The sequence below is a fragment of the Gigantopelta aegis genome, chromosome 13, assembly GCF_016097555.1.
Source record: "Gigantopelta aegis isolate Gae_Host chromosome 13, Gae_host_genome, whole genome shotgun sequence".
In the NCBI taxonomy this organism is placed as follows: domain Eukaryota; kingdom Metazoa; phylum Mollusca; class Gastropoda; order Neomphalida; family Peltospiridae; genus Gigantopelta; species Gigantopelta aegis.
In genome coordinates this window covers 33,981,225-34,008,248 of record NC_054711.1, presented here as the reverse complement: position 1 = coordinate 34,008,248, position 27,024 = coordinate 33,981,225, and the positions used below count along the sequence as shown (strand labels likewise).

Here is a 27,024-nt window from a genome sequence, read left to right as displayed (position 1 = left end):
TTACAAACTGGCCTAAGGCGCACAATTTTAATAAAAGTACATCATCTAATACTCTGTATTATAACCATACACGGTCAAGCGTAAACGAACAGAGATATACAGTTCTAACTGATATTTAATACATGACATCGTAAATATTATAATGACATAGGTGTGTGTGTGTGTGTTTGTGTGTGTGTGTGGGTGTGTGTGTGTGTGTGTGTGTGTGTGTATGTAGTGTATATATATATTATTAATACGACGCCTATGAATAATACACTATTAAGGAAGTTGATACAACTTTTTTACTAATTGCTATTTTCAAAATTCTACCCATTTTCAACTCTAATCCCCCCCCCCCCCCACACACACACACACACATCCCGAGTCAGGCCACCGATCTTATATAATTTCTTTTTGACTACCCGATCTAATCTAGCGACCAAATTTAATGAGTAGAATTTTCTTTATTAATTATATTAGAGATGCGCATCAAAATTTTAAAGGCCCACTATTTAATTTTTTGGATGTAAATTTCAAAATTGTCCGCTTAATTATTTTCTGTCCAGGGACAAGCCCCTGGCTATCCAGAGACAGGCCCCGGGACGGACATGCTCGAAACTCTAGTGGTATATGAGCATGTACAAATTGTTCGCACTCGCACTCGCTTTTAAGACTGGGCTTCGTTCCGCCCAGTCTGCTCTGTGGATCAGTAAGTGCAGGTCATCCATCCGCATCGTAGTGCAATCAATTAACCGTGCCATCTGTCTCCTCGTTAACCTGCTAAACTCTATACATCCTCCTTGTGAATACCGCAGAGACGTCAAGCAGGTTAATGCTAAATTAGTCAAGGTTTATACTTTTTTCATTGCAGATTATATCAGATGGAAGGGGTCTTTTGCATATATAACATTATTAATAACACTGGCTGAAACGAGAAATAACCAAATGGGCCCACCGGCGGGGATCGATCCCAGACCGACCGCGCATCAAGCGAACATTTTACCACTGGGCTACGTCCCGCCTCCACTTAGAGACCCGCTACATTATTTTTCCACTAAGGCCACTACACCGACTTTTCTCTCGCTAACCACAAACAACTAATCACAAACCTACTGTTCTGGACAGACAGCCCAGATAGCTGATGTGTGTGCCCAGGACAGCGTGCTTGAACCTTAATTGAATATAAGCAAGCACGGAAATAACTATAAATCAAATACAGTACGAAAATCCCAAACCGGATTTTTTTTCTTGACAAGATACAAATTACTCATTAAATAAAACGAAATGAAATAAATGAGCCTGAAAGAAAGTTGAAGTCAAAGTTATTCCCACCTGGTACCACAGAGTGGACGAGTGACCTGGCCCGATATTTAATTTCCTTCGTTTCGGCGGCATGTCGGTTTTTTGTTATTATCCCTTCCTTGCTTCTCGCCGCCTTTCCCAGTTTTGATGACGAATTCTAATGACACTACACGCCGCAGACAACTTTTATGTACCTCTGGTGCGGTGCATAGCTATTCTAAGTTGCCCAGCAGGATTCAGCTATCACTACGGGAAAATATTTATCAGTCAAATTTCAAACCTGTTCTGCTAGATTACACCAGAATGATATAGCTTAAGTTATAAATAAATATATATATATATATTGTTTTAAAATGTCTTGTGACACAGTCAATACCGTAGCATAATAAACGGAACATAAGGCAGGTTAATTTAACCTTCTTATTTTTTAAAATACAAGATGTACAAATCAACAACAACTGAGTAAAATTAACGACTTTAGGGTTTTGTAAAGTTTTCTATTAATATACATCTCACTGAACTATATTGTTGATGAAAGTGCGCCTAATTAAAATACACCTAATTGAACTATATTGTTGATGAAAATGCATCACACACACACACACACACACACCCCCCCCCCATCCCCTCCCCCTAGTGCTGGGGCAAATCCTCAAATTCGGGCAAAAACAATATAGAAATTCGAGGAAAATGTGCTAACCTGAGGCCTTTTCACCATGTATTTCTATCAATCTATCCGCAAAATTAGTTGTAAAAATGGATCATGCGTAGTGATTCGTTCGCAAGCCTATATAGCTGTTTGGTAGTAATGCTAAGATGAAAAAAAAAAAGCATTTTGTTATGCAGATTTGGGCATTTTCGTTTAATTCGGGCAAAAAACAGCCTGCCCACCCACACCCACACCCCCACCTACAACAATAGTAGCCCGTACGCCTATATCCAACACTAGTGACGTCACTCTTTCCTCATCACCGCCCAATAACCGATGTGTATTTTTGTGCTGAGGTGTCGTTAAACATGCATGCATTCATTGTTTCTTCACGTTTGATTTGATTTGTAATTGTTTATGGCGCATCGACTGAAGCTTAATAACTACTAAACGATCGTGATTGTCGGTTCAAAAGTTAAGCCAGTGACTTGACCCAGACGTTCTACATTTCTGTTTACTTCAATCATTGTACATTTTAGTTTTATGTAAGTCGCGTTGTCTGTCGAATACACTGTTAAAGGCGCAGACCCTAGTTTCAGCCCGTGAAAATGGACACTAGGTTTAGTTAATCTACAAACCTGCAACATATTTTGATATGGTTATAAAAGAGAGAAGCTAAAGTCTGTGATGTTCAGATAGGAAAATACCGTCTAAAAATATCTAGAGTTTGTTCCAATAACCGTTACTTCTCAGACGAACGTGCGTTTTTAGAATTAAAAATGTTTTTTGGGGTATTACAAAAACCTGGATGACCAGAACCACTCCAGGTCTACAAAAAATAATAGTTTAAATAATAAAATATAAATACTTCTAATTTAAATGATCAAACAGGGAATTCGGTAGTGAAAAATACGTCATAGTGTTTAAAAGCTCGGGGTCTGTCACGTTACAGGCATGACGTTCTTGCCAACTCTGCAATCATATGGTATACGTCTACCAGATTCACAAATCATCATACATTTACATTTACAACTCTGCAATCATATGGTATACGTCTACCAGATTCACAAATCATCATACATTTACATTTACGGTTAGTAGCTGCACATGTTTATATATCTGGTATTCATTTTACGCAGATAATTATGTCAAAACGGAACGTGGAACAAATGAATGGGTGGATGTTTAACGACACCCCAGCACAAACATAGATATCGGCTATAGGGAAGGAAGGAAGGAAATGTTTTATTTAACGAAGCACTCAACACATTTTATTTACGGTTATATGGCGTCAGACAAATGTTAAGGACCACACAGATATTGATGGGCTACTCGTTTCGATTTGCAGCAAGGAATCGTTTATATGCACCATCCCACAGACAGGATAGCATATACCACGACCTTTGATGTACCAGTCGTGGTGCACTATTGGGTTTCAACCAAGGTAAGTACATCAATATGATTATTTCCATTAAAAAAAATAATTGTATAATTATGTAAAACAGTGTCGAGAGCTGTGGGAAATGTACAGTACAATACAATACAAATATCAAAGTAAGTATAGTTTAAAAAAATTTACAATACAAAAATCAAGGTAAGTATATTTTAAAACTTTGTATAGAAATCGAAATGTTTCAACTTCAAAATTAACTCTGGGTGGAATGTAAATAATTTCAAAATATTTCTGTTGCCAAATATATCAATAATTATTCTTGTCGGCTTCAGATGATTACACTCCACCAAAATGTGACGCACAGTACGGGGTTGGGTGGGGGGAGTGGGGTGGGGGTTCGGACGTCCGAATCCTTGAACCCCCCCCCCCCCACCAGCCTACGTCCCTGCAGTGGGTAGGTGTAACACCACTACACCCTCTTCTCTCTCACTAACCACTAACAACTAACCCACTGTCCTGGACAGACAGCCCAGATAGCTGAGGTGTGTGCCCAGGACAGCGTGCTTGAACCTTAATTGGATATAAGCACGAAAATAAGTTGAAATGAAAACGAAGTAGCATAAAACTCAGGGCAATCACTTTAAAACAAAAAAAACAACAACCCCAAAACAACAACAAAGGGTTTGTTTTTTGGTGTGGGTTTTTTTGGGGTTTTTTTTAGATTTCTGGCTTAATTACAGGTATAATAAGTATGATAGAACAACGGTATAGCTGAGTACGTTCTTTAAAGGGAATGTTAAATGTATACGGCCAGACCTGTGTTAACCAGCCTCCAAAGGAAGTATCGGTGAGTGTCCCTTTAATACAGGTGGCTGCTTAATGGAGATAATATCTCAGATATTGTATTACGTGATTTGGGAATGTGAGTGGCTGCTTAATGCAGGTTGCAGCTATTGAAGGTGTGATTATATATTTCAGACAATAATTTGGTTGACCGTTTCCGTTGTCAGCTACATTGGGTTTAACTCGCCTCAAAATCGACTCAGAGATGAAACAAACTTGCGTCAGTGTTTAGTCATCTCGCCTTGGAGATTAGTCAAAGCACATCAGTCCTTAGTCAATCCATCACAGACTGGTCAACTCGCCTCAGTGTTTAGTCATCTCGCCTTGGAGATTAGTCAAAGCACATCAGTCCTTAGTCAAACCATCACAGACTAGTCAACTCGCCTCAGCGTTTTGTCAACTCATCCCGGAAATTAGTCAAGTCAACCCAAAAAACAGTCAACTTGCCTCAGAAATGAGTCAACTCCTCGCAATGTTTAGTCAACTCTCCCTGTGTTTAGTTAACTCGCCGCAGAAATTTGTCACCCCCCCCCCCCCCCCCCCCCCCCCACCCCCCATCGGTGTTTTGTCAGCTTGTAAAAATAACGCGTTTTCTCTCTACTGTCAAAATTACCAAATGTTTGACATCAATAGCCGATGATTATTAAATCAGTGTGCTGTAGTGGTGTCGTTAAACAAAAACCTTTATCTCTGTCAGCTCGTCGTATTGCTAGGTCAACACACTCCGGTGCCGATCAGTTAGCCCCTAAATGAACCTTCTTTCATTGCGTTCAAACGTAAACCCGATATCTGTACTGCCGGGTCTAAGTTGTATGGGGCTATATATACACTGTCTTTCTCACGTTAGGCGAGATTCATTACATTACTAAGGTTATACGTATATAGAACTCGTCTGTCTAAACACGCTGATACTTCACTTTCAAACAGGCGAGGTTTGTCTTGTTTAACGACACCACTAGAGGACATTGATTTATTAAGCATCGGCTATTGGATGTCAAACAAAGTCTTAGGTACGGAAGTAAGCAGACATGGAGTGTGTGTGTGTGTGGGGGGGGGGGGGGGGTGACTGAGATGGAGGGCGCAAAACAAAGTTTCTAGGGGGTTCGGGGTTATTCTCCATCCCACAGACATGATAGCATATACCACGGTTTTTGATATGCACTATCCCACAGACAGGAGAGAATATACCACGGACTTTGATATACCAGTTGTGATGCACTGGCTTGAACTTTTTTAAATCTGATTTTTAGTAATAATTGTAGTCACGTAAATATAAACTTAATAAATATAAACCGAACACCCTAGGAAGGGAATAAAATGTTCGGTTCAGTGACAACACTACACACGACGACATTTTGCTGGATGTACGGACATATTAATACTCCAGGGGCGAGACGTCGCCCAGTGGGTAAAACGCTCGCTTGATGCGCGGTCGGTTTGGGATCGATCCCCGTCGGTAGGCCCATTGGGCTATTTCTCGCTCCAGACAGTGCACCACTTCTGGTATATTACGCCGTGTTATGTGTTATCCTGTCTGTGGGATGGTGCATATAAAAGATTCCTTGCTGCTAATCGAAGAGAGTAGCCCATGAAGTGGCGACAGCGGGTTTCCCCTCTCAATATCTGTGTGGTCCTTGGCCATATGTCCGACACCACATAAGCGTAATTAAATGTGTTGAGTGCGTCGTTAAATAAAACATTTCCTTCCTTTACTACAAACCATATGACAATAAAATGGTACTGACATATCTACGAAGCATACCACAGTAAACAGACGCCCACTTATCTGGCTATGTAGAATAGAAACGATGAGAATGCAATGCATTAAATTCGTGGTTGCTTTGTCTGTTACTTAAAATAGTCTGATATAAACAGCAACAAATTTGTCAGGAAGAGATAGTAAGCTCATTCCCAATAAACATGTTTGTTTGTTTCTTGTTTGTTTGTTTTTTGGTTTTGTTATTTTACAAGATGCATGAGTTTAGCATCAATAAACATTTGTGTCTAGATTATAAAGTCTCACAAGCTGTCACGGGGATCCTATAATACCCGTAACAGAATGAAACACGTTTGTCCAAATATCTCTCCTAACTGTATATCTATTAGATCTCTCTGTAACAGGCAGTTATACCCGCTGGCTCGTCTAGGTATGATCAGAGATAAGATCTTATATAAAGTATATATTATTATAGCACGTTTAATTCACTAGAAAACACAACAAAAACACAATACACTTTGGAATCTGTATTAACCTACGCTGACAAATGTACTGCCGCAGTAGTTAATTAACAACAACAAATAATAACAACCCAGAACTGATAACTTAATTAGTTAATCTCTAGGTGTCTAGTTTACACAATATGCTAATCACTTCACCGTGACACAACACCCACACGTGTGATAATTGAGAAACGCTGCCAGGGAACTTAATTAATAAAGGAATTACAGCTCTATTCCTAACTGGTTAATTTTTAATTAACCCTTAACTACTCATTCAGTAACGTGTGATAATTGAGAAACGCTTCCAGGGGAACTTAATTAATAAAGGAATTACAACTCTATTCCTAACTGGTTAATTTTTAATTAACCCTAACTACTCATTAATAACCTTGTAATACAGACTTAATACTGGTACCTATCACAATAAAGACAATAATCTACAGTTTACCTAGGTCCTCTAGGATGACTGGCTAAGCCTTAATAATTATTCAGAACAGTGAGCCTACAGTATACTGCGTCAGATGACCGGCAGCACCGTCTAAATAATATTGGTATAGTATTAAAATATTTAAAGTCACATCAATCGCATCAAGGTTATACAACAGAGCAGAAATGATATTTACCAAGTCCAAACGTTCCCTGGAAGCCTTCCAATATGTTTCTCCCTGATATCTCTAAAACCCTAGCTATTTATCATAAAAGCCGAATATCGCCTGGGGGTACATCGCGGCACCTCCCCCTATCAAGTGATATTTCCACAGCGACCACGCCGGCATATTTTTCATGGTTCACCAGACTTACTGACGCCTAGTCGCCAAAATCACGGTCGGTCGTCGAAACCGCACTCGCAGAGGTATTACGTAACTACTGGCCACATGGCCTCCACACTTGGACTAAGTGCATATTGGGATGCACGGTCGCGCGAAGGTATTACGTAACAAAGTACCCATCTGGGCTAAGTGCATATTGGAACTGCACACGGCCCTCTAAAACAATTAATATCGCCACAGGCGAAAAGAAATTAAGAGCATGTACCGTCACACAAGCACTGGCGGGGAAAAAATGACGGAATTCAAATGAGCGAAAGGAAATGAGATATTGGAATTGAAAGCATCATTTGCAAGTATAAGTAACAGGAGATGTTCAATACAAAACGAAATGGTTAACTGTCATGTCACTGACTATAGCTTGGGTGTTAAGTACAATGAAATAGTACCAAACATTGCTAAACTGGTTTTGTCTTAAGGCTCGTATAGAGTGGGTACGACGCGTAAGTGCGGTCTGAATATATATTTTTTTAAATACATTAGTTTCGATGAGAGCGTCTAGACTGTATGCGTGCGATGCGTGCGTCTTGAAAACGCATGCGGACAGCCGCAATGAAATAATCGTTTGTATGCCCAAAACCGCCAGCCGCAGATGTATTACACGCAACAGTCGGACCGCACGCACGCGCAGCATGCAGTCTGTATGAGTGTAGTGTATTTACATAGAATAGTCTTACCCGATACCACTGTATTGCTTTATCCGTGGGTCTAATACTCAATCGATTTCGTCTTCTCGCCATGTTGGCTTGTTCAGAGTCACGAATATCCTGGTATCCTGGTATATCCTGGTATTACCAGACTAAACAAACCTCTGTGTATGTCAGGTGAATGTCTCTGCGTGGAAGTGTCCAGATGGCTGAAGTCAACCATCAAAGAAAAATGATTTCTACCAGCTGGTTTCCAAACCTGTTTTATTCTGCACGTGTCCAGATGGTTGAAGTTACTTCCAGCTGGTTTCCAAACCTGTTTTATTCTGCACGTGTCCAGATGGTTGAAGTTACTTCCAGCTGGTTTCCAAACCTGTTTTATTCTGCACGTGTCCAGATGGTTGAAGTTACTTCCAGCTGGTTTCCAAACCTGTTTTATTCTGCACGTGTCCAGATGGTTGAAGTTACTTCCAGCTGGTTTCCAAACCTGTTTTATTCTGCACGTGTCCAGATGGTTGAAGTTACTTCCAGCTGGTTTTCAAACCTGTTTTATTCTGCACGTGTCCAGATGGTTGAAGTTACTTCCAGCTGGTTTCCAAACCTGTTTTATTCTGCACAGATGGTTGAAGTTGCCACCAAAGAAAATGATTTCTACGATTTGGCTTTCCAACCTGTTTTACTCCGTGGAAATATCCAGCACGTAGCTGCTGCTATCGCCAAGGAAACAATAATTTTACCAGTTGACGTTCCAATCTGTTGAAGTGCCGAAACTTGCAACTATGAACAAAGACCAGATCTTTTTCACCAGTTCACTTCTCAACATGTGGAAAAACCCACCGCAAATATGAAAATATCTCTTTTGTTTTACCAATCAACTGTCCATCTTGTCGAGGTGCTGAATAGGTTTGCAGCTATCACCCGAAGGAAATGATTTTTACTATTTGACTTTCAAACTTCTGTCAAATGGTATGATGACAAAATGCTGCCTTCTGTACAGTTTTAAACAGCTCCTCTTCTGCGTCTTTTTGTTATACTCAGTACTGTGTGTACACATCAAGCAATGAACCACATTATTAATCATGAAGTATACGACTATTGCTGGTACTTGTATTCTTGCACGCTGGCTTGTTTTTATGTAGATGTTATCCGCTGTGATTGGTGGCGGTGGTGTTGACCTCTTCTGGACAGCTTGTGGTCCTCCTTTCACCAGGTGCGTTCAGTAAATAAAACTTCTACAGTGGACGGTCACAACTATATATTTATATAATGTGACCTTGAAGACACGACGAAGTCGACACTGGTTCACGTACGGTGAAGTGCGCCGTCTCATCACCCCCACAATCTTTGATTTGTTGATTTTATCGCCCCTCGGCTGAAATTTGCAACTTTGAAGCCAATCGGCATTGTTCGCCAGGTCAAAGGTCAGGCTTTTGGGACTGACCGAAACAATGCAAGGAGTTGTTTACTTCACTCGCCGTTGGTTTTAAATGCTGCAGTGATATTATATGTCACAGCGTCAAGTCATCGGGTTGCACACACCACCATTTGAGTGTCAGGATATATGCACTTTGACAAAACGAATGGTTTTGAATGCACGAATGTAATTGCACGAACCTGCAACTGATATAGCATCTGAGCACTCGCTATGAATTGGAACACTGATTCGAGAACCTTCCCGCAGGATATGCGTCAATGTTTGAGACCAGCCGATATCCTCAAGACAGTAACCGTTGTTATTCCCTATATGAAAACAGTAATGAACCGCATACCGTTTCATCTAAAATGACAATTTTAAGTGAAAAGTTCAACTAACTATAATTTCCTAGTACAAGATCATTTTTAAATCTAGTAATCTGGGGGCAATTTCACAAAACATCGTAAGTTTACGTCTGCGACTAGCAGTTATACCGGGCGTACATTTACAAGTGTTTGGCATCTACCTCACGAAGAAAATTGCATCATTAGGTCTATTTTAAAGACAAAAGAAAATGAGATATATGTATTTCCAACTATATTTGTAGATTTACGTTTACGTACAAAACTAAGCTTGCGATGTTTTGTGAAACTGGGCCCTGGAATTTTAAACTCCATTTTTGAATACAAAGATTAACTTCATACGGAGTAATAATGTACTTTATCCAGCTCCAATTCTATGCCATTGTTTAAATGTCTTAAATGCTATTATCGACAATGGAAAATGATTTATAGGACGGACCCTTGAAATGTATTTGAAATATTATGATATGGGTGGGGGGGGGGAGGTGGGGGGATGAGACTGTCTGTGAAATTGCCTAGTGGATGGACATTTGTATCCGGGGGAGGGGGGGTATGCTCCCTCGAGAAATGTTTAATTTTCAGGTGTTGAATGTTCAGCCTTCTAAGCACAATAACAGGAAAAGCTAAGGGTGGGGTTGTACCCCCCCCCCCCCCCACACACACACACACAGTGGCCCCTGATTTGGTCTAACCGGAATCCCAGTCGCAGATATGACTGCGGCTTCAATATTTCTCAGAGGTAATCGTAAACCAGCGCTGTGTTATAACTGTGTGCAACTAGATACACAAACTAAATACTGATGTTGATGTGAACACTGCCATACAATACCATATTAGAGAATGGTCAGTTGAAACACATACACAACGGCAAACATACACACGCATCCACGCAGACATACACACGCACCCACGCAGACATACGAAGGCACCCACGCAGACATACACACGCACCCACGCAGACATACGCAGGCACCCACGCAGACATACACACGCACCCACGCAGACATACGAATGCACCCACGCAGACATACGAAGATACGAAGGCTCCCACGCAGACATACGAAGGCACCCACGCAGACATACACACGCACCCACGCAGACATACGCACGCACCCACGCAGACATACGAAGGCACCCACGCAGACATACGAAGGCACCCACGCAGACATACACACGCACCCACGCAGACATACACACGCACCCACGCAGACATACGAAGGCACCCACGCAGACATACGAAGGCACCCACGCAGACATACACACGCACCCACGCAGACATACACAGACACCCACGCACGCAGACATACACACGCACCCACGCAGACATACACAGACACCCACGCAGACATACGCACGCACCCACGCAGACATACACAGACACCCACGCAGACATACACACGCACCCACGCAGACATACACACGCACCCACGCAGACATACGCAGGCACGCACACAGACATACATACACACCCACACAGACATACACACACCCCCACGCAGACATACAGGCACCCACACAGACATACACACGCACCCACACAGACATACGCAGGCACGCACACATACATACATACACACCCACACAGACATACATACACACCCACACACAGACATACATACACACCCACACAGACATACATACACACCGACACAGACATACGCAGGCACGCACACAGACATACATACATACACACCCACGCAGACATACATACACACCCACGCAGACATACATACACACCCACGCAGATATACACACCCATCCACGATCACGTATGACTTACATTCGTACTATTCAGGTGTGATAGGTCACAAGATCAAACGCTCTCGACAGACCCAGGTTGTTTTGGGGGGCGGTGGTGATTTGTTTTGCATTTGTTTCGGTCTTATTATGGTAATTATGTTTTTTGTTTGTTTATCTGTTTGTCACGTTGTTAACGCGTCATGCTATTACTGTGTCGGGACAGGTCCACATCTGGCAAATGTAATTTTGAAAGATCACACCGCAAACACGAAATAATGTTAAGTTGTTGAGTTTCATGTTACATTGGACCGGCCTCGGTGGCGTCGTGGTTAGGCCATCGGTCTACAGGCTGGTAGGTACTGGGTTCAGATCCCAGTCGAGACATGGGATTTTTAATCCAGATACCGACTCCAAACCCTGAGTGAGTGCTCCGCAAGGCTCAATGGGTAGGTGTAAACCAGTTGCACCGACCAGTGATCCATAACTGGTTCAACAAAGGCCATGGTTTGCACTATCCTGCTTGTGGGAAGTGCAAATAAAAGATTCCTTGCTGTTAATCGGAAAGAGTAGCCTATGTAGTGGCGACAGCGGGTTTCCTCTCAAAATATGTGTGGTCCTTAACCAGTGTCTGACGCCATATACCCGTAAATAAAATGTGTTCAGTGCGTCGTTAAATAAAACATTTCTTTCTTTCATGTTACATTGATTAAACAAAATAATTCTCCATGTCTAATGCAGAACACCACTAAAATATCAAAGTGTGTAGCTAACATAGTAAATCTGCTTAATGGATAGACTTCAAAGTAAATCTGCTTTGTGGATGGATTTCGTAGTAAATCTGCTTAGTGAATGAACTTCATAGAGTGGATGGAATTCAAAGTAAATATGCTTAGTGGATGAACTTCATAGTAAATATGCTTAGTGGATGGACTTCATAGTAAATCTGCATAGAGGACTTCATAGTAAATCTGCTTAGTGGATGAACTTCATAGCAAATCTGCTTAGTGGATGGACTTCATAGCAAATCTGCTTAGTGGACTTCATAGTAAATCTGCTTAGTGGACTGCATAGTAAATCTGCTTAGTGGATGGACTTCATAGTAAATCTGCTTAGTGGATGGACTTCATAGTAAATCTGCTTAGTGGATGGACTTCATAGTAAATCTGCATAGTGGACTTCATAGTAAATCTGCATAGTGGATGGAATTCATAGTAAATCTGCTTAGTTGACTGCATAGTAAATCTGCTTAGTAGACTGCATAGTAAATCTGCTTAGTGGATGGACTTCATAGTAAATCTGCTTAGTGGATGGACTTCATAGTAAATCTGCTTAGTAGATGGACTTCATAGTAAATCTGCTTAGTAAATGGACTTCATAGTAAATCTGCTTAGTGGACTTCATAGTAAATCTGCTTAGTGGACTGCATAGTAAATCTGCTTAGTGGATGGACTTCATAGTAAATCTGCTTAATGAATGAACTTCATAGTAAATCTGCTTAGTGGATGGACTTCATAGTAAATCTGCATAGTGGATGGACTTCATAGTAAATCTGCATAGTGGATGGACTTCATAGTAAATCTGCTTAGTGGACTGCATAGTAAATCTGCTTAGTGGACTGCATAGTAAATCTGCTTAGTGGATGGACTTCATAGTAAATCTGCTTAGTGGACTTCATAGTAAATCTGCTTAGTGGATGGACTTCATAGTAAATCTGTTTAGTGGATGAACTTGATAGTAAATCTGCATAGTAGACTCGTGTCTAGTTACACAATTACTTTCTGTTGACATAGAACAGCAGATGCAGACCACGCTTGTTGGTTTTGGATTCTTGATATATATATATATATATATATAGTGTTTTAGGTGAAAATATAATGCGCAAATACATCTCTCGCATTTTTCGTCTTAAAGTTTGTTTTGTCTAACGACACCACTAGAGCACATTGATTTATTAATCATCGGCGATTGGATGTCAAACAGTTGGTTATTTTGGCATATAGTCTTAGAGAGGAAACCCGCTAAATTTTTCCATTAGTCGCAAGGGATTTTTTTATATGCACCATTCCACAGACAGGATAGCACATACCACTGCCTTTGATATACCAGTCGTGGTGCACTGGCTGGAATGAGAAATAACTCAATGGGCCCAACGACATGGATCGATCCCAAATCGACAGCGTATCAATCGAGGGCTTTACCAATGGGATACGTCCCTCCCCTATTCGTATTAATATGTTGCTCGCATTAATTTCATGATTTACAGTATATTAAAAGAAATATTTATCCAAAACCACCGACCGACAAATATAATAGATCGTTACCAGTATAAAAAAAAACCCATTAATAAACAAATTATCTCGACCGGTATATCAAATGATGTGGTATGTGTTGTTTTGTCTATTTGAAAGTGGATATAAAAGATCATTGATGCTAAAGATACATGCTAACGGGAAAGTGTAGGGAGTTCCTCTGAAGAATACGAGTCTAAGTTACCAATGTTTGACATCCAATAGCCGATGATAACTAAATCAATGTTATCTAAACAAAACAAACTTTGACTTATCCGTTTAAAAACAAAAAGAAGATAAAAAAATGCACAAACCCCTTCCATGGAATCCGCCCTTGGATACACCCCTGTTCTTCCCGTCCTGAACTCAATAAACTGAACAAGTTAGTTTCGTTTAAGGACCCCACTATAGCACACGTATGTATTGTTAATCATCGGCTATTGAATGTCCCCACTACAGCACATGTATGTATTGTTAATCATCGGCTATTGAATGTCCCCACTACAGCACATGCATGTATTGTTAATCATCGGCTACTGAATGGTCCCACAACAGCACATGTATTTATTGTTAATCATCGGCTATTGAATGTCAAACATTTGGTACAGTTTTGCATTAGTAGCAAGTGATTCTTTATATGCACCATCACACAGATAGGGAAAGAAAGAAATGTTTTATTTAACGACGCACTCAACACATTTTATTTACGGTTATATGGCGTCAGACATATGGTTAAGGACCACCCAGATTTTGAGAGGTAACCCGCTGTCGCCACTACATGGGCTACTCTTCCGATTAGCAGCAAGGGATCTTTTATTTGCACTTCCCACCGCCGAGAATCGGTCTCAGACTGACTGCGCATCAGACGAGCGCTTTACCACTGGGCTACGTTCCGCTGCATCAGCGAACTGGAATGCAGTTGACCCTTGACAAGTGAAGCGAGAAGAGTTCCCCATCTTCAAAACGCAAACTGTGACACTTGTGCACTATATATGGCTCGCAGATGACACAGATAAAACATTTACGACAAATATTGGCAGGCTATTTCACAGCTTGCTCGGGTTACTAGCATATTAATTTTGTCAGTTGGATGATGCTGGGAGTTCATTAAGCTTGCCATTTCATACGCACTGCAGCACATACCCACACCCACACTCCCTCCACGTAAAGAGCGATTGATATATAGCTGCCCACTCTCACCCCCTCCTCACCCCACCCCCACATTTGCATCTTTGGACGCTTTTGAACTACGTAGCCCGGTGGTAAAGCGCTCGCTTTATAAGCGGTCTGTCTGGAATCGATTCCCGTCATTGGGATATTTCTTTTTCCAGCCATTGCACCACGACTGGTATATCATATGGTATGTACTGTCTTGTCTATGGGATGGTGCATATAAAAGATTTCTTGCTACTAATGCAAAAATGTGGCGGGTTTCCTCTCTAAGACTATATGTTAAAATTACCAAATGTTTGACATCCAATACCTAACAATAATTAATAAATCAATGTGCTCTAGTGGTGTCGTTAAACGAAACCAACCTTTTTTTACTTTTAACCTATCACACAACATGCTGGCAACAGTAATGAGGACATCTAATCATGCAGGTTCAAACTAAGGTGCTTCAGTCGAAGGATCGAATCACCGCCGTGGACGCATTCTGCATTTTAGAAGGGGGGGGGGGGGGATCTAGACTGGTTATAACGGTTATACGGGGGGGGGGGGGGGGGGGGAGCGGGGTCGTACTCCCCAGAAAATGTATTGACACTGTCACAAGAAAGAAAACTGAGTGGGGTTGTTAAACAAAAACGTTTTAACTTTTAACTTTCTGCTTGCGTCGCAAGATCGAATCACCTCTTTGGATCCATTCAACTGCTTCAGACCAGTTCCAGACCAGTGTATATCAAATGTCGTGGTAGGTGCTTTCCTATATGTGGGGAAAGTGCATATAAAAGATCCCTTGCTGCATTAGGAAAAAATGTAGCTGGTTTCTTCTGATGACTACGTGTCAAATTTAGTAAATGTTGGGCATCCAATCGGCGACGATTAATTAATCAATGTGCACTAGTGGTGTCGTTAAATAAAACAAAATTAACGTTAATTTTCTCTATTGTTTTTATGAATCGTCTGTCAGTACTATGAAGGATTTAAAAATGAAGGTAATAAAACGATGGTTATCAAATACCGTGAGCTGTAAAATAGTTTATTGCCCCAGAGCGCATTCATATTGCAGGATATAAAAATCATAACCTTTCACTGAGAAATTATTAAAATAAATAGGTTTTTCAGAAAAAGAAATTGCTACGATAATATAATAATTAACTCGTTGTCGGTTATTATCAAGTGTATGTCTCTCGACAAATACTATTCATTTGTCACTCGCTAAAGAGTTCATGGTTAACGCAGGTCACGAACTACCAAATGTATTGGAGGGGGGATGGGGGGGGGGGAGGGGGTAATATTAATTATTTGAATATTTACATACTGTCCATTGAATATATCAATATTAATACCAATGTCAAACGCTAACGAATATAAACACAGTTGACATATCGTTTGGAAGAAATCCAACAATGTATTTTTGTAACAAATGCCAAGGAAACTGACACTGATTATTCAAAGATCACAAAGATAATATCCTGTTATGTTCAACAGGGGTCGACATTGGCGGAAATTCCTTCAGGGCCGAATGAGAATCAGCCAGAACAAACATGATCATAAAGCATAAGTGAAAAATAATTGCTGGTCTGAAAGTAGAAAATGTTTTTCTCCCGGTTAGTGGTGAATGTGGTGATGCTGACCCAAAGAAAAACCCAAAACAAACAAACAAACAAACAAACAAAAAAACAAAAGAAAACAAAACGAAACGAAACGAAACGAAACGAAACGGAACGGAACCAAAACGAACCAAAACGAACCAAACCAAACCAAACCAAACCAACAAACCAACAAACAAAACAAACAAACAAACAAAACAAAAAAACACAACACACACTCCCCGAAAAAAAAAAAAAAAAAAAAAAAAACATCAAAAAACAACAAAAACAGTCGGGACGGCAATATTTTAATCACTGTTCACCTTTTCTCTGATTTTGAGTTGAAAAGTTCATCAGTACAACACACATTTGCAAAAAAACATTAAAAAAAAATAATAATAATAATAATAATACAGTTAGGTGAACAGTGACGCGCATATCTTGTGAGCATTTTTTCCAGTTTATTTTTATTTCAAATTCGCTCAGGGTGGGAGCCGGTACCGGGCTGCGAATCATATACCTACCAGCCTTACGTGCGATGGCTTAACCACGACACCACCCGTTCATAATATCATGTCATGTCATAGGGCTTTACGTGCACATTCAGAGCAAGCTATTGTAGCGCACGCATGTCCTCCGTCCAGGACAGGAAAGGTGTGTGTGGGGGGGGGGGGGGGGGGGGGGTGCAAGTGAACACCAGCAGCCCGACCGTGGTCGGTAGCAGGCGGAGGGCGTTCATAATGGAAATTTCAGCGCTTATGAATAAAATGCATTTTATAAAATGTTACCCAATTACATAGCGTTTTTGATGTTTTGCAATACTACTGTTTCGTATAAATAATTAATGTGGATGAATTCATGTTATTTAATTATAAACCCATATAGATTCATTTTCTGTTATTAATGTGAGACATAAAATATAAGTGTACGTTCAGAATTATGCTTACTACAGGAGATTTAAGGTAGTGTACGACTCCAGAACGAACACCGTGCGTAACGTCATTGCCTATGCCAAAGTGTTAGTATGTTCTCCCATTTCGTTTTTACAGTTATGTTGGGGCGGGATATTTCTCATTGGCAAAGTGTCCGCCTGATGCGCGATCGGTTTGGGACCGATCCCCATTGGGCTATATCTAGTTCCAGGCAGTGCACCCCGACTGATATATCAAAGGCTGTGGTATGTGCTATCCTGTCTGTGGGATGGGGTGCATATAAAAGACTTCTTGCTACTAATGGAAACACGTAGCGGGTTTCATCTCTAAAACTATAATAGTATTATTATGTTTAAATTACCAAATGTTTGACATCCAATAGTCGATGATTACTAAATCAATGTGCTCTAGTGGTGTCGTTAAACAAAACACACTTTATTTTGGGAAAGAATGCCAGAGACGATTATTCACTGGCAGTTCTCAAGGAAAGAATGCCCATTTGGAAAAGTACGTGCGTTGTTTGTTGTTTGGGACTCCAGTTGGCAGCATAGAAAGGAAGCAATTAAAAAATCTTACTGACACTTATTGCAACTTATATTAGAGCGGGAATTGGCCGAGAGACACATACTAAGGCCTTTGATATACATGTACCAGTCGTAGTGAACTGGCTGGAACGAAAAAAAGCCCAATGTGCTCACCGACGGGGCCCGATCCCAGACCGACCACGCAGCAGGCGAGCAGCTTTATCACGGGGCTCCCTTTGAATATTAGCCATGCTCCACACCTACACACACACGCACACGCACATGCACATACACACACACGCACACGCACATGCACATACACACACACGCACACGCACATGCACATACACACACACGCACACATACACACAAACACACACAAACACAGACATACACAAACACAGACATACACACACGCACATACACACAGACAGACAGACACACACACACACGCGCACACACACACACGCAGACACACATAGACACACACACACACACACGCGCACACACACACACACGCACGCACGCACGTACGAACATACAGACACACACACACACACATACGCACACACACGTACGCACGCACAGACACACACACAGACACACACGCACGTACGCACGCGCGCGCACACACACACACACGCATTGGAGATTGATCGGTTTGGCTCTACCGATGTGATGATCGATAATCGACTGAGAAGGGTAATTATTCATACAGAGGGCGGGACGTAGCCCAGAGGTAAAGCGCTCGCTTGATGCGCGGTCGGTTTGGGATCGATCCCTGTCAGTCGCCGCATTGGGCTATTTCTCGTTCCAGCCAGTGCACCACGACTGGTATATCAAAGACCGTGGTATGTGCTATCGTGTCTTTGGGATGGTGCATATAAAATATATCTTGCTACTAATGGAAAAAATGTAGCGGGTTTCCTCTCTATGACATCCAGTAGTTCATACAGAATAAATGATGTAAATATGTAGGGGTTGGTGTCTGTTTCCATGTGTACAAAACGAAAAAAAAGAACACATTAAAAAAAGAAAGAAATGTTTTATTTAACGACGCGCTCAGCATATTATATTTACATTATTTAGTGTCAGACATATACTGTTAAGAACTATACAGATATTGAGAGAGGAAACCCGCTGTCGCCACGCCATGGGCTACTCTTGTCGATTAGCAGCAATGAATCTTTTATATGCACCATCCCACAGATAGGGTAGTACATACCACGGCCTTAGATATACTAGTCGTGGTGCACTGGCTGGAATGAGAAATAGCCCAATGGGCCCACCGACGGGGATAGATCCCACACCTACCGCGCATCGAGCGAACGCTGTAACACTGGGCTGCGTCCCGCCCCTCAGATATTAAATAGTTGTTAGAAGTAAAATTAGCTATTTGTAGAGTCTATCCCGGAGAACACGACGATAGGTGCTTGGTCCTTATATTAGTTTGTTTTATTTTACGACATCACTAGAGCACATTGATTAATTAATCAGGGTGTGTACTTTAGGGTCACCCGATCGCCCATGGCGAGTCAAAATAGTGTCTGGCAAGTCAAAACCTTATCACGTGTCGCCCGACTGGCGACCATAAATTTCCGCACACTGTACTGTGTATCAAAATGCAAATAACTAATGTTTGTATTAGATAGGAAAGTTAGTTTTTATTTATTATTTTCAACTGGTTTTTTTATTAGTATCTGCGCAATCAAACACATATAGGACATAATAGCGACCACTTCCCCAGTCTATCGAACAATCTAAAACCATTCGGAATGCCTCGGTCGATTTTGATTATTATTCGGAAAACCTCGACCACGTTAATGTATTCGTAGATTCAGTCGGAACACCTCGGCCATATCCGTCTTTACTTTCCATTTAGTTACAATCGGAACAATTCGTCACCGTACGCTACGCTATGTTTATCAGATGAGTGCGAGTGCGAATATTTGTACATGCTCATATACCACTAGAGTTTCGAGCATGTCCGTCCCGGGGCCTGTCTCTGGATAGCCAGGGGCCTGTCTCGGGACAGAAAAAAAATTAAGCGGACAATTTTGAAATTTACATCCAAAAAATTAAATAGTGGGCCTTTAAAATTTTGATGCGCATCTCTAATTAATATAATTAAATAAAGAAAATTCTACTCATTAAATTTGGTCGCTAAATAGATCGGGTGGTCAAAAAGAAGTTAGATAAGGTCGGTGGCCTGACTCGGGATGGGGGGGGGGGGGGGGGAGGGATATTGTTGAACATGGGCAGAATTTTGAAAATAGCAATTAGTAAAAAAGTTAATAGAATTTTTAAAAAAAGAAGAAGAAAAGTTACAAGCCAAAAATAAAAAGAATTGACTGCTCGGCCGAATATTTATATAATTTGGAGCATTTTAGAAGGACAGTCCAAAAATAAATAAGAGAAAGAAGAGAGGATCGGACTATTTAATAATATTAAAAAAAAGAAATAATTTCGACATAAAATTTTGAACGAAGGTCTAAATGTTTAAAATCCGATCTATATGTCCACGTGAGTGGCCTCGTTAAGACCGTTGGAGGTTTGCCTATGGCGAACCGATGAGCGGAGAACCGGCAAAGGCGGGGATGAAGTGCTTCCATCTCTGGTCGGCGAGGATGGTTATGACCAACCCCGTCTTGCCGGCTGTAGATTTGATGGTGTGTAGCTCGTAAGCGCTTCCATCTGGCAGTTGTTTTAGCTCTGGTTTCACTAGTCCGCCCATCAGTGATGCCGGATCCGAGGTGTACCCCTGCACGAACTCCAGGAAGCCGGTCCTGATTTTCCCGATCTGAACTTTCAAGACGGCTTCCGAGTCGGAGGGGGACGGTGCGGGTGTTGGAGGAGGCCGGGTCTTGTCAGGCTGGTCGCTCGGCTGAGCGACGGCCTTCCTCTTTCCAACGGCGGCTGATCGGGCCGGTGGCTTGACGACTGGCAGTACCAGGGATACCGGCCAGTTCTGTCTGGGCCACGTAGTGGTCGGCGACGGAGGGCCTTTACGGCGGTCTCACACATCGCGTTTTTCCTCTTCCTCCATCTCCTCTTCTTCTATACGATCGCGTCGCCGTACACCAAAGTCACGGAAGCCCGTGACCCGGTGTACGTGACACGATACTCAAGTAGCTTCCCGTAACTCAGTAAGAGTGGGTGTGTGTGTGTGTGTGTGTGTGTGTGTGTAACTCGAGAGTACATGGCGAGACGTCTGTCCTCATCGCAAGTTAGCTTGGAAGTCTGTTTATCAGAAAGATTTGTTTACGAGCCTGAGGTTTTCCGAAGTTACATTGTGTTGGAACTTTTTCGTTTCTTACGGGATATACCGAGTCTACTATACCAAACACCCAGTCGTCATTACGAACGATGTGAACATAGTTTGCTGTCAGCTTAGTATTTTTTTTAATTCCTCGTCATACGGCCATAAAAGCACCTTATTCATTCCAAGACCGAACCTTGATAAAACATTCCAGATGTTTGATTGTGCTGGTCCCGTGACAACATACTAATTATAATTTAATTACAACAGTTTGTAATAAAACTAAAACAAGTTCTGTTTCCTTGTTTTCTGTTGTTAGTATTATTTGTATGATAATTATGATAACATGTTTTTAAAGTGCAACTTAAGTAAGTTCTTTTTTTAACGAAATTTGATCGCGGGCCATTCAAAAGTTGTACGGGCGAGTCAAAGTGTTGCTCGGAGTCTGCTCAGTCAAAAAAAAAAAAAAAAAAAAAAAATCTCCCAAGTGCACACCTTGATTAATCATCGTCAAACATTTATTAATTCTTAGACGTAGTCATCACAGGAAACCCGATACATGTTTCATAATGCAGCAAGGGATCTTTAATATGCACTTTCCCACAGACAGGAAAACACATACCACGGCCTTTGACCAGTTGTGGTGAATTGGTTGAAACGAGAAAAAACCCCAATAAGTTTACTGGATCCATCGACGTGTTTCGATCCTGCGACGCGAGTACCTCAAGCGAGCACTCAACCGACTGAGCTAAATCCCGCCCTCTCGTGCTTATAATTGAATTTAAAAAAAAAAAAATTCATATTTATTGATCATCGGCTATTGACGGTCAAACATTTGGTAATTGTGACATGTAGAGAGACAATCAGCTACATTTTCCATTCACATCAAGGGATCTTTATATGCACTTTCCTACAGACAGATACCACGGCTTTCATATACCAGTCGTGACGAGACTTTTGCCGCCCCCCAAAAAAGAACAAAAAATAAAAGAAAAAGAAAATAATAATAAACAAATAAAAGAAAAAATAAATTAAAAAGTAGGTTTTCCTCGAGGAGGTTAGATCCTATTATCAAAGCACTTCACGAAAGCGCTCTACTGCCAAAGCTTGATTGGAAAAGTTAGTTGTTTTGTTTAACGACACCACTAGAGCACACTGACTTTATTAATCATCGGCTATTGGATGTCAAACATTTGGTAATCTTGACATAAAGTCTTAGAGAGGAAACCCGCTACATTTTGTCATTAATGGCAAGGGATCTTTTATATGCAATATTAAACAGATAGGATAGCACATACCACGATCTTTGATTTACCAGTCGTGGTATACTTGCTGCAACATATATCTATATATATATATATGTGTGTGTGTGGGTGTGTGTGTGTGTGTGTGTGTGGGTGGGTGTGGGTGTGTGTGTGTGCGTGTGCATATATATATATATATATAGTCAAACCTGCCTTCGCGGCCACCTCCATATGGCGGCCACCTGTCCATGGCGGCCACCCTGAGCTCCCCCCAATGAATTTTACTATATATTTTACCTCTATATGGCAACCACCTGCTCAACGCGGCCAGCGGCCACACTTTTGTCATAAAAAAGCGAAAATGAACCTGCTATCGCGGCCACAATTGTTTTTTAGTGCAAGTTAGAAAGAAATGTCGGCAATCGTAAAAAAGAACGTAAGATGTTTTTGTTGATGTAACCAATTGGCTTGATAAACAGCGGTCCTTTAAAGGTCGTCGGTCGCTTAGCTGTGTTCGTTAATTAACAAGTGTTTTTAATCTGGATTAACGGTGCGATGTACTAGTCATCGGCGGGGGTCATTAAACGCAGTTGATAAGAGGATATCTAGCCTAAACAACTTGAGTTAAACGTGTCAACTCTAGAAGGAATTAAATACTGCTGCAGTTTATTTCTGATATTTATTTTCAAAATGCCACCTAAATAGTTCTATTGCAACATACGTGTAATTGTTTTTAAAAATTCGGACTTATATATGACCTGCATACGGCGGCCACCTCTCTATGACGGCCACTTTTGTCATGTCCCACGAATGGCCGCCATAGACAGGTTCGACTGTATATATATATATATATATATATATATATATATATATATATATATATATATATATATATAGACATATATATAGATATATGTATATAGATATATGTATATAGATATAGTATGAAGTATGATTGCCTGAAGCTGAGCTGCATTTCTTGGTCTTGGACGAACTTGATCAATTCTTCTTTTCAGCTCGTCCCATAAATGTTCAGTTGGATTTAATTCGGCACTAAGGGCTGGCCAAGGCAACATTCTGATGTTATGCTGCTGTAAGAAGTGAACCGTAGCCCGAGCTGTGTATGGTCTGGCGTTATCATGTTGGAACGTGTATTGCGGACGACGAGCAAAAAAAAAGGCACTATATGGGGTCTGAGGGCCTGATCAATGTAACGCTGAGCTGTAATACCATTACCCCTTCCCGGGCCAATATTCTGGAAGACAACTGGGCCAAGTCTTTGATTTAGGCCAATTGCAGCCCATATCTTAACACCTGGACCACCCCATGGATCTCTTCCCATCACACACTGATAATCATAACGATGTCCACGTCTGCGCCATATTTGAACTCTTCCATCAGCATGGGATATACAAACCCCGAGTTTCATCTGTAAAAATCACGTCTCCACTGCTGATAACGCCAATTCCGGTGAAATGTGACCCACTGTAAACGGTTCTGTCAGTGCTGCTGAATCAAACTGGGACGACAGGCAGGATGACGACAACTGAGAGTGTTTATACGGAGTCTACGTCTAACTGTCTCACCACTGGTCGTGGACTCCAATTGTCTGTCGAGCTGTTTCATTGGCTGCCAGGAATGAATCGCGAAGATGCAAGCGATGAATATGTCTGTCCTGTCATTGGGTGGTGACACAAGGACGGCCACTTCGTGGAAGGTCAGCAGTACTGTTGGTGGTGACAAAACGATCTTGCAGACGATAAATGGTTGTGATGTGAACGTTAAAAGCATTGGCAACATTACTAACACTTTCACCTGCCTGTAGGCGTACGATTGCTTGGTCCGGCTGTTGTGAGGTAGGTCTTGGCATATTCGTACGACAAATATTGGTGAATAAATTTTAAAAACTTGAGTATTTTTATACCCTATAATGTCATGAACAAAACATGTTTTTTGATTTTCACGAGGATCTCTTACTTGACAATCCCATGACATTTTCTTATGGTATATTTTGATGACATGCTTCAACCGTAAATGCAAACAAAACGAAATGAAAACTTTACAAGGGACGATTTGCTTCAAAATACACCAATTACATTATATGCAGGTGAAATATGTAACTTTTCAATAAATGTTTAGCCTCTTTAAAAAAACTTGCGTTTCTTTTGCTGTTGAGTATATATATATATATATATAACAAAATAAGAAACTTCCGCTAACTTTGCTTGAACATAACTTGATGAAAACAAACCGGGGGAATAATTGTTATATATGCGTTTAAAGATTGTTCCATGATGCATCGTTTGGTGCAAAAATCATAGCCATAGGTTAACTGAAACTGGGAGAAATTTTGACCAAGTGTGGTAGGGGTTAAAACAAAAACCACCCACTTAATAACGGGTATGACCACCTCTTGAATTGACCACTGCAGTGCATCGCAGGCGCATAGAATTGACTAAAGTGTTGATTTCTGCCTGTGGAATATTGTTCCATTCCTGAATGAGCGATTGACGAAGTTCGTTGACGTTAGCGGGTAGGTTGGGACGACGCCAAAATCGTCTGTCCAAACTATCCCGGACATGCTCGATGGGGTTGAGATCAGGACTTTTAGCGGGCCAGTCATCAATGAAATCAATGTTATTTGTCCTAAAAAAAATTACAGTTTCTCTAGCTGTATGAGAGGTGGCATTATCATGCTGAAAAATCGAGATGTTGGCGTTGTTATGGAACAGAGGAATGACGTGATGAGCGAGAATGTCATCGCGGTAACGTTGAGCATTTAAATTACCATCAATGACGACTAGTGGTGAACGATAACCATGGGCAATGGCTGCCCAGACCATGACACAATCCCCACCCCCGAAACGATCTCGTTCAAGAACACAACAGTCAGCATAGCGTTCATTTCTCCTACGGTAGACGCGCACACCCTGCCATCACTATGTTGTAAAGAAAATCTGGATTCATCCGAAAAAAGAACGGTATTCCAGCGTCGCCGTATCAAACGAGTGTGTACACGTGCCCAATTAAGACGATTTAGACGATGACGTTGCGTTAAAACGCATCCGACGTAAGGACGTCGTGCATGTAAACCGTTCCCCCGCAGACGATTACGAACAGTTTGCCCACTGATTCGGTTATTATGAAGCCCAGGTGTGTTAGCAGCAGTAGCAGTGGCAGTTTGGAATCGATTGCGCAAATGCGTGTTCATGATATAGCGGTCTTCACCACGTGTTGTAACACGCGGACGTCCACGACGTGGAAAGTCGTTGGTGCTTCCTGTCGTTCGAACTCTTACGCTAAGATTTCGTATCGCTCGACTAGAACTCCCAACATGCCTTGCATCGTATTCTGTCGACATGCCAGCATCAAGCATGCCAATCGCCCGTTCGCGTAAATTATTGGGTATTCTTGGCATACTAAAAATGCTACAATGTAAAAAACGTTTTTTTTTTTTAACAAATTTTGAAGCGTTTTCGTTCACTTGACAACAATTTCAGTGAGACAAGTAAAACAAATTGACCGAATACTACACGGGACATGTCGAACCATGCATGCACGTGCAAACTGAATTTCACGTTGTCGACGATTAACAGTGCAAAAATAATCGATAAAATTCATGAATCCTGATAATACAGCTCAAGGCTAATACTACCTATATAATTTCATTACACAATGAATTCTTTAACACAACAAATACTATATGTACAAATCGGAAGTTTCTTTTTTTGTTCAGTAATATATATATATATATATGCACATAATACACAGTAGGTATAATACTATAACAGTGTTATAAGCAGTAGTATACTTTAGATGTTAACCATTACGTATTGTCTATACATGTAATTATGCTGTATAAATATTTTTGAGAACAGAGTTAATCACATTTAGGAACATACATAATTTCTTTGTCGTTGATAGCTTTTTGGAATTAAATAATTGACAGAATTTATAAGTATTGGGTCTGTCATAATAATATTTTTTTTAGATATATGAATCTTTCATTTGAGAAATATGTACATTGAAATAAATAATGACATTCATCACCTAAAGTGGTGTTACAGACAGGACACTTTCGTTCTTGTCTATCGATGTTTCGCCATCGGCCAGTTTTAATTGGTAGATAGTGATACAAGTCTTGAATCGGCAATATATTGTTCGCAGGTAAATATATTGTTTTTCAGGTAAATATAGAAGATAATTTTCGTATGAAAGGGTCGATTTGATGTGGAACATTTCGGATATGAATTTAAATTATCATTCCAAGCCTGTCTTTGACTTACAGTATGAGTGAATGCTTTTTTCTTGTAATATTTTGATTTAACCAATACTTCCCCAAGCCTAACATGTTTAGGATATCCTTTTATAATAATTAACCATTTAAATCTATATCCATGATTAATAGTTTCACATATCATGATTCTGTATAATATTGCTGATATTTTAGAAGCCTTTCCAGTTATGAACGAGGCCCAAAGATTTAGCATCCTGGTTTTAATCTTAATATCTAGGGGGGAAATTCCCAATTCACCATAAATCATAAGGAGTGGGGTACTCTCTCTAAGTCTCAGTATGTCTCTTAAGAAATTTAATTGAATATTTTGGCTATTACCAAATCCCCAGATTTCTGAGGAATACAGGA

The 27,024-nt window shown here is 40.9% G+C and overlaps 1 protein-coding gene across 3 annotated transcripts in view; it reads right to left on the bottom strand.

Moving 5' to 3' along the window:
* The window catches only part of LOC121387839, a 112,416-nt gene that overhangs the window by 51,812 nt on the left and 33,580 nt on the right, over positions 1-27,024 (bottom strand). Inside the window, exon 1 of one of the 3 annotated variants that reach the window (XM_041519066.1) lies at positions 7,894-8,099. The exons of 1 other annotated variant lie outside the window; for it this stretch is intronic. In XM_041519066.1, the coding sequence (XP_041375000.1) occupies positions 7,894-7,956 (63 nt within the window). In that variant the 5' untranslated portion in view covers positions 7,957-8,099. Of the gene's footprint in view, positions 1-1,314; positions 1,411-7,893; positions 8,100-27,024 lie in introns of those variants that run through there. One more of the 3 variants, XM_041519065.1, reaches the window with a different exon arrangement.